The sequence below is a fragment of the Lipotes vexillifer genome, unplaced genomic scaffold, assembly GCF_000442215.2.
Source record: "Lipotes vexillifer unplaced genomic scaffold, Lipotes_vexillifer_v1.1 scaffold21, whole genome shotgun sequence".
Lineage (NCBI taxonomy): Eukaryota > Metazoa > Chordata > Mammalia > Artiodactyla > Lipotidae > Lipotes > Lipotes vexillifer.
Window position 1 is genome coordinate 2205025 of NW_006774065.1, and position 14333 is coordinate 2219357.

Consider the following 14333-nt stretch of genomic DNA (forward strand, 5'->3'; position numbering starts at 1 on the left):
CCCCACTATTATTGTGTTACTGTTGATTTCCTCTTTTATAGCTGTTAGCAGTTGCCTTATGTATTGAGGTGCTCCTGTGTTGGGTGCATATATATTTATAATTGTTGTATCTTCTTCTTGGATTGATCCCTTGATCATTATGTAGTGTCCTTCCTTGTCTCTTGTAACATTCTTTATTTTAAAGTCTATTTTATCTGATATGAGTATTGCTACTCCAGCTTTCTTTTGATTTCCATTTGCATGGAATATCTTTTTCCATCCCCTCACTTTCAGTCTGTATGTGTCCCTAGGTCTGAAGTGGGTCTCTTGTAGACAGCATATATATGGGTCTTGTTTTTGTATCCATTCAGCAAGCCTGTGTCTTTTGGTTGGAGCATTTAATCCATTCACGTTTAAGGTAATTATCGATATGTATGTTCCTATGACCATTTTCTTAATTGTTTTGGGTTTGTTTTTGTAGGTCCTTTTCTTCTCTTGTGTTTTCCACTTAGAGAAGTCCCTTTAGCGTTTGTTGTAGGGCTGGTTTGGTGGTGCTGAATTCTCTTAGCTTTTGCTTGTCTGTAAAGCTATTGAGTTCTCCATCGAATCTGAATGAGATCCTTGCCGGGTAGAGTAATTTTGGTTGTAGGTTCTTCCCTTTCATCACTTTAAGTATATCATGCCACTCCCTTTTGGCTTGTAGAGTTTCTGCTGAGAAATCAGCTGTTAACCTTATGGGAGTTCCCTTGTATGTTATCTGTCATTTTTCCCTTGCTGCTTCCAATACTTTTTCTTTGTCTTTAATTTTTGCCAATTTGATTACTATGTGTCTCAGCCTGTTTCTCCTTGGGTTTTTCCTGTATGGGACTCGCTGCACTTCCTGGACTTGGGTGGCTCTTTCCTTTCCCATGTTAGGGAAGTTTTCAACTATAATCTCTTCAAATATTTTCTCTGGTCCTTTCTCTCTCTCTTCTCCTTCTGGGACCCCTATAATGTGAATATTGTGGTGTTTAATGTTGTCCCAGAGGTCTCTTAGGCTGTCTTCATTTCTTTTCATTCTTTTTTCTTTATTCTGTTCCATAGCAGTGAATTCCACCATTCTGTCTTCCAGGTCACTTATCCGTTCTTCTGCCTCAGTTATTCTGCTATTGATTCCTTCTAGTGTAGTTTTCATTTCAGTTATTGTATCCTTTGTTTGCTCTTTAATTCTTCTAGGTCTTTGTTAAACATCTCTTGCATCTTCTCGATCTTTGCCTCCATTGTTTTTCCGAGGTCCTTGATCATCTTCACTATCATTATTCTGAATTCTTTTTCTGGAAGGTTGCCTATCTCCACTTCATTTAGTTGTTTTTCTGGGGTTTTATCTTGTTCCTTCATCTGGTACATAGCCCTCTGCCTTTTCATCTGGTCTATCTTTCTGTGAATGTGGTTTTTGTTCCACAGGCTGCAGGACTGTAGTTCTTCTTGCTTCTGCTGTCTGCCCTCTGGTGGATGAGGCTATCTAAGAGGCTCGTGCAAGTTTCCTGCTAGTGTTGGAGGGTCTCCTGCAGAGGCGGGCGGTGGCTGTGGCTTACCGTGGGGACCAGGACACTGGCAGCAGAAGTTCTGGGAAGTACTCCTTGGCGTCAGCCCTCCCACAGTCTGCCATCAGCCCCACCAAAGAGCCCAGGTAGCAAAGATGCAATTTATAAAAGGCAATTATCGTTCTTTATATCATCAACAAACAATTTGAGAATGAAATTTAAAATACCACATATGATGGCATCAATAAACAAAATGTTAGGAATAAATTTTTTAAAAGATGTGTAATGGGGCTTCCCTGGTGGCACAGTGGTTATGAATCCGCCTGCCAATGCAGGGGACATGGGTTAGAGCCCTGGTCCGGGAAGATCCCACATACCGCGAAGCAACTAAGTCCGTGCGCCACAACTACTGATCCTGTGCTCTAGAGCCCATAAGCCACAACTACTGAGCCCGCGTGCCACAGCTACTGAGCCTGTGTGCCTAGAGCCCGTGCTCTGCAACAAGAGAAGCCACCGCAATAAGAAGCCTGTCGACACAACTAGAGAAAGCCCATGCACAGCAACGAAGATCCAAAGCAGCCAAAAATTAATACATTAAAAAAATAAATTAAAAAGAAATGTGTAAGACCCCTACAATGAAAACTACAAAATATGGTTTAAGAGAAAAGAAGGAAGACCTAAGCAACTGGAGATATACTCTGTTCACAGATGTCAATCCTTCCCAAAGTGCTCTGTAGATTCAATGAAATCACAATACCAGAGGGCATTTTGTGTGTGTGTGTGTGTGTGTGTGTGTGTGTGTGTTTTTGCGGTACGTGGGCCCCTCACTGTTGTGGCCTCTCCCGTTGCGGAGCACAGGCTCCGGACGCGCAGGCGCAGCAGCCATGGCTCACGGGCCTAGCTGCTCCGCGGCATGTGGGATCTTCCCGGACCGGGGCACAAACCCTTGTCCCCTGCATCGGCAGGCCGACTGTCAACCACTGCGCCACCAGGGAAGCCCCCAGAGGGCATTTTTAAAAAACTGACACGTTGACTCTAAAATTGCTATGGACCTGGCAAAGGGCCTAGAATAGGCAAAACAATTTTGCAAACAAAGTCAAGGATGTATACTGATTTCAAGATTTCCAATAGAGTTATGTAATCAGTTTGGTGTATTGGTGTAAGGAGAACAACCATATCAATGGAACTGATTGGAGAGTCCAGAAATAGACCCTTGAATATACAGTCAGCAGATCTTCAATAAAGATGCTGAAAGTAATTCAATGGAGAAAGGACAGTCTTTTCAACAAACGATGACAATGATGGAGCTAAAATCTGTATGGAGAAAAGTGAACTTTGATCTTTACTTCACACCATCCACAAAATTTAAATAAGAGATGAACCACAGACCTAAACAGAACCACAAAACTTCTAGGAGGAGACAATATTCACAACCTTGAGGTACACTTCTTGGAACAAAAAACACACCATTAAAAAAAAAAAAAAAAGGATAAATTGGACTTCATCAAAATTTCAAATTTCTGCTCTTTTATTCTTAAGAGAATGAAAAGGCAAGCCACAAACTAGGAGAAAATATTAATAATATATTTGACAAAAGATAAAGAACTTGTGTCTAGACTATATGAAAAACTCTTACAACTCAATTAATATAAAAGGAAACAATCAAATTAAAAATGGGTAAAGGACTTAAAGACACTGCACAGAAGAAGACATATGAAGGGCCAAAGAGCACATGAAGATGCACATCATTGGGTTATCAGGAAAATGCAAATTATTCAATGGCAACGAGATGCCATTTCAGATCTACTAGAATGGCTAAAATCAAATGGACCGACAAAACCAAGGTTGGGGGCTTCCCTGGTGGCGCAGTGGTTGAGAGTCCACCTGCCGATGCAGGGGACACGGGTTCGTGCCCTGGTCCGGGAAGATCCCACATGCCGCGGAGCGGCTGGGCCCGTGAGCCATGGCCACTGAGCCTGCGTGTCCGGAGCCTGTGCTCCGCAACAGGAGAGGCCACAACAGTGAGAGGCCCACGCACCACAAAAAAACAAAAAAAACAAGGTTGGGTGAGGGTATGGAGCACCTGGACCTCTCCCACACGGCTGGCAGGGATGTAAAATCATACAACCACCTTGAAAAACGGTTTGGCAGTTTATTAAAAAGTTAAATCCTGTAACTAGCAATTCTATTTCTAGGTATTTACCTTAGAGAAATGAAAACATATGTCTGTTAAAAAAAAGGCTTGTGTAAAAATGTTCATAGCACGGACTTCCCTGGTGGCGTGAATCCACCTGCCAGTGCAGGGGACATGGGTTCGATCCCTGGTCCGGGAAGATCCCACATGCCGTGGAGCACCTAAGCCTGCACACCTCAACTACTGAGCCTGCGCTCCAGAGCCCACGAGCCACAACTACTGAGCCCACATGCCACAACTACTGAAGCCCACATACCTAGAGCTCGTGCTCCACAACAAGAGATGCCACCGCAAATGAGAAGCCCGCGCACCGCAACAAAAGAGTAGTCCCCGCTTGCCACAACTAGAGAAAGGCTGCACGCAGCAGCGAAGACCCAATGCAACCAAAAAAAAAAAAAAAGTTCACAGCAGCTTTATCTATAATAGCCCAAAATTGGAAACAACCCAAATATCCCATCGACAGGTGAATAAACAAACTCATATACAATGGAATATTAATCAGCAATAAAAAGGAGTGAAACACTGATAAACACAGCAACATGGATGAATCTCAACATAAGTCTATTGAAAGAAGCTAGATAAGGAGTACATAGTGTATGATTGCACTTATATGAAGTTCTAGAACAGGCAAAATTATTCTCTGACAATAAAAGTCAAATCAGTAGCTGCCTAGAGTGGCAGTAAGGGAAGATTCACTCCAAAGAGGATGAGGGAACTTTCTGGGGTGATGGAACTGTTCTATATCTTGATTGGGATGTTGGTTACATGGGTACATATGTGTAATGTACACATACATTAATACACATTAAAGCTAAATAAACTTATTGAACTAGTGATCTATACCAGTTCTTTGTTAAAGAACAAGTATATAAGCATTAAAGACATTCTTTTATTTATTTATTTATTTTGGCTGCATTGGGTCTTCATTGCTGCACGTGAAGTTTTCTCTAGTTGTGGCAAGGCACACGGACTTCGGTAGTTGTGGCACACAGGCTCAGTAGTTGTGGTGCAGGGGCTTAGTTGCTCCGCGGCATGTGGGATCTTCCCGGACCAGGGCTCGAACCTGTGTGCCCTGCACTGGCAGGCAGACTCTTAACCACTGCACCACCAGGGAAGCCCTAAATACATTCTCAATAAAATGTCTTTATTGATTGAGATAGTATAAATTACACCTCAATAAAGTTTATTTAAAAAGAAAGGTATTTCAGTGTTTTGCAGACCTTTTTAATTTTAGAGTCTTTGGTCAGGGATACAAAAAAGTTTAACTCAATGGCCTTCAAATACCTTTAACTATGCCCATTGCACATCCAAGTAATGTACCTGGAATCTTAAAGCATCCGTTTCAAGCTCTTATTTTACAGATTAGGAAATTGGGACCCAAGTATTCTGATTTCAAGTCGAATGTTCTTTTCACTATTTATGTTAGGCTATAAAATCTACAAAGCAACTTATATCATTGCTACTGAAAGGTTCCTGTGCTCAGAAAAAGCAGTTAGAGGGACTTCCCTGGTGGTGTAGTGGTTAAGAATCCGCCTGCCAATGCAGGGAACACAGGCTCGATCCCTGGTCCAGGAAGATCCCACATGCCGCGGAGCAACTAAGCCCATGCACCACACCTACTGAGCCTGTGCTCTAGGGCCCGCGAGCCACAACTACCAAGCCTGTGTGCTGCAGCTACCGAACCCCGTGCACCTACAGCCCGTGCTCCGCAACAAGAGAAGCCACCGCAATGAGAAGCCCACGCACCGCGACGAAGAGTAGCCCCTGCTCACCACAACTAGAGAAAGCCCACACGCAGCAAAGAAGACCCAAACGCAGCCATAAATAAATAAATAAAGAGTAGTATTAAAAAAAAAAAAAAGGCAGTTAGAATTAACGTGTGAAACACTCCCCGAAGAATGATAAATTTAGGAAATTACTATTTTGCAATTCCTCATGAAATAACAGATCTAAGTCATAAAAATCAAGGAATGCTAAAATCCTTAAGTGAACTTTAGGGAAACTCTATAATAAAAAAGCTCAGGCTGACAATCCCCTGAACTCCCATCAAGCCTGACATCCAAAAGTGGGACAACCAGACACGAGGATCCTCCCGATACAGTGCAATAGGCAGCAGACAGCATTGCCCAGGAAGGTGTCGTCCCAAAACAGACAAAAACCCCAAACTGATCCCAAGTCTAATCAAGTTGCCAGATGGAAACACTAGTTTACAGCAATTTGGGGGATAAAACAACAGACAGGATGGAGTCAGCTAGATCCAGAATGTGGGAAATTCTACTGGACAATGACCCAGTGTTTCTTCCACAAATAAATGGCATTAAAAACAATGAAAGAAGAGGAAGAAAGAGGAGGAAGGAGAAGGAAGGAAAGAGGGAGGGAGGGAGGGAAGGAGGAGGAACTGTTAGTGATTAAGAGAGACCTTAAGGAACTTATCCAAGTGCCAAGTACGGACCTCGGCTGAGTACTGATTTGAATAACCAGTAAAAAGACATTTTTGAGATAAATGGGGAAATCTTAACGTGGTCTAGTCACTAGACGATATTAAAGAGTCCCTGTTAATTTGTCTGGGTGTGAAAAAAGTCCTTATCTGTTAGAGCTACAGAATGAAGTACCTATGAGTGAAATGACATGATGTCTAGGATTTGCTTTAAAATGTTTCAGAAGATGGGCTCCCCTGGTGGCGCAGTGGTTGAGAGTCCGCCTGCCGATGCAGGGGACACGGGTCCGTGCCCCGGTCCGGGAGGATCCCACGTGCCGCGGAGCGGCTGCGCCCATGGGCCACAGCCGCTGAGCCTGCGCGTCCGGAGCCTGTGCTCTGCAAAGGGAGAGGCCACAGCAGTGAGAGGCCCGCGTACCGCAAAAAAAAAAAAAGTTTCAGGAGAAAACAGGTACAGATGGGGGAAGATGAAACGAAACAGCAGAAAGCTGATGGTTACTGAAGCTCTGTGATTGGAAGTATTCTTTCTACATCTGTATTTGAAATTTTCTACAATAAAATATTTTTTTAAAATCCCCCAGAATGTACGTGCATGTGCCCAGGTAACTGGAAAGAGGAAGTCTGGGTGTGGCGACATCTGAGTATGACTTTCTCTTCCTCCTTAAACCCAGCCTGCTACCTCCTCCCCTTTCATTCTAACAGAAAGGGACGTTTGCGCACGACTGGAGTGTCTGCATACTACAGATGGGGTCAAAAGAAAAGGAACCACGTACACTTTTGGCGCTGCTGCTGAGATTCTCAGAGCTGATGGGGAGCAGAGTGCTCAGCTCCAGATCTGTAACCATCTGACGGGATTCTGCCAGCAAACGCTGAAGCTTGCTTGTGGGAGAAAAATCATCCTGGGAAAGCAACACAATTCACACATTCATGAAATCAAGAAGCACTTTTCATTGTTTATGCTTACAAGTACAATGTAACAAACACAAATGTTAACTGTTCATTGATGTTTCACTTTATTTTTTGATTTGTGTGTTTTTTTTGTTTTGTTTTGTTTTTTGCGGTACGCGGGCCTCTCACTGCTGTGGCCTCTCCCGTTGCGGAGCACAGGCTCCGGACGCGCAGGCTCAGCGGCCATGGCTCACGGGCCCAGCCGCTCCGCGGCACGTGGGATCCTCCCGGACCGGGGCACGAACCCGTGTCCCCTGCATCGTCAGGTGGACTCTCAACCACTGCACCACCAGGGAAGCCCAATGTTTGACTTTAGGTATTACATATCAAAGCAGGGCATTAAACACTAGAAGAACCAAATTCCATTTATTTATTAGAACCTAGTTTGCTAAATAATTTGACTTAAACAGAACTTACTACAACTAATTAAGTAACATCCATGTGATAAAAGAATCCTAGGCATTGTTTACCTCTCTTAAATCAACTTGCCAAGGCTGTAATTACCAGGTCAAAATACTTAAAAAATGCAACTTTAACACTAAAGGCTTGTTAGCTTTTAAAAATAAGTGGAAATATGCCTTCGTTTGTTTATTCTTATTTAATTTTCAACTTTGTGTAAAAAGTTTTCCACAGTGTACAATCTGTGAGTTTTCCACAGTGGACATAACAATTAACTGTACAATTAAGTGTACAGGGGCTTCCCTGGTGGTACAGTGGTTAAGAGTCCACCTGCCAATGCAGAGGACACGGGTTCGATCCCTGGTCTGGGAAGATCCCACATGTCACGGAGCAGCTAAGCCCGTGTGCCACAACTACTGAGCCTGCACTCTAGAGCCCGCGAGCCACAACTACTGAGCCCACATGCCACAACTACTGAAGCCCACGCCTCTAGAGCCTGTGCTCCACAACAAGAGAAGCCACCGCAATGAGAAGCCCACGCACCACAATGAAGAGTAGCCCCTGCTCGACACAACTAGAGAAAGCCCACGTGCAGCAACGAAGACCCAACGCACCCAAAAATAACTAAATTAATTAAGTGTACAATCTGATGACTTCCTACATACATGTGTACATGAGTACACACCCATGAAGCCATCCCCACAATGAATATGGGTCGCATTTTCACGCCTTTGGCCCTTTGGAATTCCTGCCTCTGTGAGTGCCTCCTCGCCATTCCCAGACAACTACTGATCTGCTTTCAGTCACCAGAGTTTAGTTTGCATCTTCTAGAGTTTTACATAGATGCATTACACACTTTTGTCTGTCTGTCTTCTTTCACTCAGCAAAATTATCTTGAGATTTACCTATGTTGTATGTGTATAAATAGTTCATTCCTTTTTATTGCTGAGAAGTACTCCATTGTATGGATATACCACAGTTTATCTATTCACCTACTGCAGTATATCTGGGTTGTTCCCAGTTTTTTTAGCTAGTGCAAATAAAGCTGCTTTAATATTTCAGTGGATGTATGTTTCCATTTCTCTAGGAGTAGAACAGCTGGGTCATATGGTAGGTGTATATTTAATTTTTTTTTAAGTAGTTTTTTAATAGAAAGTACCCAAGTGTTTTCCAGAGTGGCTCTACCATTTACATTCCCACCATCAGTGAACAAAAGTCTCAGGTGCTCCGGATCTTAGTCAACACTTGGTGCAGTCAATTTTGAACAAAGAGAACTAACAGTCATCAAATACCCATTAGGGGCCAGGCCCTCCAATATCCCCTTTAAACCAAGCAACTGTGATGTTATAACTGCACATTTGCAGGCGAAGAAACTGAGGCTCAAAGAAATTAAATAACCGTACTAGCGTCACTGAGCTAAGACAAAGCAAAACCGGGATTTGAACCCAGATGAGTTTGATTTCAAACCCGGTTATCTTCCCAAAATAACACCAAAAATAACTAAGTTTACTTGAATTTATTTTCTTTACGAACCACCTGCAAGGGGGACCCCATTCATGTTGGAAACACTGGCTCATCCACAATAATGATACTGTAGACACAACCTCACTGCCTGTCTGTAGGGGCGTGGACAGACTGCGGTTTATTCAATCACTGGACCGCACATCAAGCAACAATCAAAATGAAGAGGCTAGGTCCACAGTGTCAGCACAGATGAAGGTCACAAAACACTGACAAAGCTGGAAAATCACATCAGAAAGGGATATAGACAGCAGTTTACCATTCATGTACGTTTTAAACAAAACAATAATATGTAATTTTTTTTAAAATTGTGGTATAGTTGCTTTACAACGTTGTGTCAGTTTCTGCTGTACAACAAAGTGAATCAGCTATGTGTATACATATATCCCCTCCCTCTTGGACCTCCCTCCCTCCCTCCCCCCACCCCTCCCCCTCCCCCGGCAGGTGCCACTAGCTATCTGTTGTACACGTGGTAGGGTATATATGTCAATCCCAATCTCCCAATTCATCCCCTTCTTCCCCCACACTGTGTACACATCTGTTCTCTACGTCTGCGTCTCTATTCCTGCCCTTAAGTATACACTTTTATGTAAAACATAAAAGCATAAAGCAAGCATGGACGCAACTTCAGGGTAGTGGTTAACTGGTGGGGGTGGAGGGTAGGCACAGGCAGAATAGCATATGAACTTACCCTTTATCTGTAACATTTTATTTATTTGACAAGTTGAAAAATAAAGCAAACATGGCAAAATGTCAATGTGTTAAATCCGAATGTAAGTACATAGTTACTTGTATTTTTCATTTTCTGTGTGTTTAAAATATTTATTAGGGCTTCCCTGGTGGCGCAGTGGTTGAGACTCAGCCTGCTGATGCAGGGGACACGGGTTCGTGCCCCATTCTGGGAGGATCCCGCATGCCGCAGAGCGGCTGGGGCCGTGAACCATGGCCTCTGGGCCTGCACGTCCGGAGCCTGTGCTCCGCAACGGGAGAGGCCACAGCAGTGAGAGGCGCACGTACCACAAAAAAAAATAAAATAAAATATTTATTAAAAATAGATACATCAATCACCTGGAGGGCCTGAGGGACATCCTCCCTGAAGTTATCTATAGGATATTTAAAGATAAGAGAAGGTAAATAATTATGACTTCAGTTAAGTAGTATAAATTAAAGTCCTATAATTAAAAAAAAAAAACTGAAGAATAGCCAAAATTAAGCACACTAACAGTAGTGCTCTAGGAGAATTAAAAGTATGCTGGGGAGAAGTCTTGCTTGAATAAGCTGGGTATTTCTAAGCGAAACACAAACCTTTTCACTGGGCAATGCTGCATCTTTGTTGACTAACAAAATCTTAGATGAGTTCTTTTTATCAGAAGAGGACTCCGTCTCTATCAACTTCTCATCCTCTCTTAAGGCAGATTTTGAAGAACCCAAACAGTGGGACTGCTGGATGGCAATCAGCTCACTGTGAATAATAAAACCAGAACAAAAACAGGCATCTTGAAACAAGAGCAGACACATGTCACCAATACTGTTATACTTGAAAGTATCTCAACAGGACAAAAAAAAAAAAAGTTTTCTTTTCTGATGATGAAGCTCAAGTTTGAATAGAACATTAGAGACTTGAGCAGAATATTTGTGTAGAATACTATAAATGAATGCATACCTTTAGCAGTAAGAATTAAAACCAAATTTCTCGTTAAAGGGTAACTACAGAAGAGAGAATTGCCCTCCTCCCCACACCCACAAAAAAAAAGCAAAGAAAAGGTGTGAGAGACGAGATCATCCAAAAGAGGAAAAAAATGAATACAGCATAAGGTTAAACATTGGAAGATTTTAGGTTTTTGGTCTGTGAGACTGATTTTTGTTAACGGTCTTTTACAAGTCCTGTGAAAGCAGAATGGCACTGTTGTGGGTCCTTGATTCTTCCATAGGGTCTCAGTAGTTATTAGAGAACAGGCACGTGCAGCTAAGTTTCTGGTGTGTTGTTAACACCGGGCTCAAAGCAGAGCTGAGAGCAAGAGGCCCTGGAAACCTCTTCCCCCCACAGGCCCTGTAAGGCAGGCAGAGCAGGCCGCGGCGGCTGCCCCCTCCACACGTAAACCCCTGCACGGCAAATGGAACGGTGGTATAAATGTGAACATTTTAGTCAGGTGATGAAGTAGGTACACAAGCTCGTATAATCTGAGGAAAAACAGGAAAACATCATTATCTTTTCCACTTAATCACGCGTTTGTCATGCGATGCCTTGGCAAATGCCTCTGCTGGCAGAACGAGAAGTCACTTGAATCATTTCAAGCCACGGAGGTCAAAAGGGCCTTGAAAGAAAACTCTGAAATTGTCTTTGAATTTCTTTCATACACTAAGTTTAATATGTGTCCACTCTGCTCTTAAAACTACTTAACACAAGCTTTTCCCTTAATATATGCGTGTTCTTGTTCAATAGTGAAAAATAGGAAGTTGTGCCCTCCTGGTACTTGCAATTATCTAAGATGATCTTTAAAAACCAAATATGAATAGATAATATTTAGCGTAACAACCAATTTTTGTTGACAGAATAACTATGATTTTTAAGCGACTCAGGCTTCTAAAAGGGCCAAACGATAATCCAAACAATGAAAATACCAGAAGGGAAGTTTAATCATAGAGTCCTATGAAAGTCAGTGTGATGATTAAAATAAGGCTCTCAATACAGACGCTTCATCCTTTCTGTAATTTAAGATCAAAGAGCTAGGTTTCCTTTAACAATAGCAGACATTAGTGTAGCACCCCTCAACTAACTACAAGATTCAGCAATTCGAACAGTAAGATGAGGCTGAAAAATGCAGCATATGCCAGAAACTAATCCATTTTTTTTCTCTTAAAAAAAACAGTTGGCTAAGGGCGGTCAAAAGGCACAAACTTCCAGTTATGAGATACATAAGAACTAGGGATTTCATGTACAGTAGGATTAATGTAATTAACACTGCTGTAGGTTATATATAAAAGTTGTTGAGGGCTTCCCTGGTGGCGCAGTGGTTGAGAGTCCACCTGCCGATGCAGGGGACACGGGTTCGTACCCCGGTCTGGGAAGATCCCACATGCCGCAGAGCAGCTGGGCCCGTGAGCTAGGCATGCCGCGGAGCGCCTGGGCCCGTGAGCTATGGCCGCTGAGCCTGGGCGTCCAGAGCCTGTGCTCCGCAACAGGAGAGGCCACAACAGTGAGAGGCCCTACCACAAAAAAAAAAAAAAAAAAAGTTGTTGAGAAAGTAAATCCTAAGAGTTCTCATCACAAGGAAAAAATATTTTTTTTTCTTTGTCTTTTATTTTGTATCTCTATGAGATGACGGATGTTCACTAAACCTACTGTGGTCATCATTTCCTGATGCACTGGAATCATTATGCCAAGCACCTTAAACTTATACAGTGCTGTATGTCAGTTATATCTCAATAAAACTGGAAAAAAAGAAACCAATAACTGTTACCAGCTTATTAAATACAAATATTCTTTCTCCTGCATGATTTTTAAAAGTAACAAAGTTTGGGAAATGTAAAGTGAACACAAAGGCCAAAGCAGTTGGATGTGTAAATAAGCCAATGGGGGCGAAAAGAATGTCTTATCTGGGGTCTAGGGAATGTAATCTGGACATGAAAGAAACGGCTTATCGATTCAAAAGGATCCTGGCTGAGGAATGCTCCACAGCAGCATTCTACCCTGTAAAGTGACCTCCCGGTTTGTTTTAAAATAAAACATGTTTGCTCAGCTCATGACAACTGGCTTTGTTTTTAAGCAAAACTTTTGCCTCAGAAGCTGTCCTAGGCACAAACTTCTCACTGGAATCCAATACAGACTCTGTACGATCAAAAACTCAACAGCCTACCCTGTGATGAAAAGAGGAAACGGTTTGTCAAACGCAATTTCTGTTTGTAAACACTGCTTTCCGTTTCACAGTTGGCATGAAGTGGCTACTGCACCCCTTTTATATTTCTCAAAACAGTAAGTAGGTTCCCTGGGTGTTTACAAACATGAAACGAGACTGACCTCATAGAGGAGTTGTATTTGGTTCCACTGGCACTTTCCGAACAAGTGCACACCGATTTGTGGCGCACGATTCTCTGCACTTTGGAAGGCTTGAAGATGCTCATCCATTCCACGTCAGACATGTGGCCTGGAGCTTCGATTATGAAGTTACTCGGGTGGCAGCACTTGGATTCCCACATGTCGCTTTCATCCAGACAGGCTTCGCTTTTATGGCAACATGAGACTCCAGACCTTTCCAGGTGATCTTGACATTTGACATCTAGCTTTCCTGGTTGTTTTGAACCAGAACAGTTGGCCAGGCCCAGGTAGAGGCTGATGTCATGCCACTTTTCATCGGCTACAGATGTTGATGTTTCCGAGAGTTGTTTCTCTTCATTCTGAATCCCAACTCCATTACCTTTTGGTGATTTTGCGTGGATCTTGCAAAACGTACTTTTGTTTTCGGGTTCAGTCTGGATTTTTCCTCCCAGAGACCAAGACTTTTGTTTCTCCACTAAGTCTTTTGCAAGTAGAGATGAGATAGCAATTACACGTTTTCCCCCAAATGAAGCATTAACCTGTAGTTTCTTCTCTTTGCACACATCATAAGAGCTCTCCTCTGACTTATTTTGCTGAACCAACGTGGTCTCAAATTTTTGGTCCTTAACCAGTGACTTCTGATTTTCCTCCCTCTTAAAATCGACTTTTAGGTGGTTATTTTCAAGGTCTGATAAACACATTTCTCTGCTATGGTGGCATTACAAAAAACGGAAGTTATAAGATACACTTTATACTGTCGTTCTAAATATTTCACTCAAACCTCATCAGTTGAGCTAAACCCTAGTAAGACCCATTTGTCTGAGTTGAAAATATGAGGTAGAATTTTTATATTCTTCGGAGCCCAATTTTAGCCCAACCTCCTCCTGGAAGTCTTGCCGACCACCACACCCACTCCCCTCTTCCCATCCTTAATGTCCACTGCACTGACTCTCCATACTGCAAATCATTATCTTACTGTATATATTAATATATATCTAATTAATCAGATAGCGAATTTCCTATTATAACTATATCATTCACTGTTTCATACATATAAAAGATTTGTCAAAAGATTCTTAAGGGGCTTCCCTGGTGGCACAGTGGTTGAGAGTCCGCCTGCCGATGTAGGGGAGACGGGTTCGTGCCCCGGTCCGGGAAGATCCCACATGCCGCAGGGCGGCTGGGCCCGTGAGCCATGGCCGCTGAGCCTGCACGTCTGGAGCCTGTGCTCAGCAATGGGGGAGGCCACAACAGTGAGAGGCCCGCATACCGCCAAAAAAAAAAAAAAAAAAAAAA

At 42.8% G+C, this 14333-nt stretch overlaps 1 protein-coding gene across 1 annotated transcript in view; it reads right to left on the reverse strand.

Moving 5' to 3' along the window:
- Positions 1-5742: 5742 nt before the first annotated feature.
- Positions 5743-14333, reverse strand: part of CCDC62 (coiled-coil domain containing 62) — a 28040-nt gene continuing 19449 nt past the window's right edge. Inside the window, exons 8-11 of the mRNA XM_007448740.1 lie at positions 13020-13745; positions 10307-10463; positions 6907-7032; positions 5743-5748 (exon numbers count right to left, since the gene is read on the reverse strand). Of these exons, the coding sequence (XP_007448802.1) occupies positions 5743-5748; positions 6907-7032; positions 10307-10463; positions 13020-13745 (1015 nt within the window). The remainder of the gene's footprint in view (positions 5749-6906; positions 7033-10306; positions 10464-13019; positions 13746-14333) is intronic.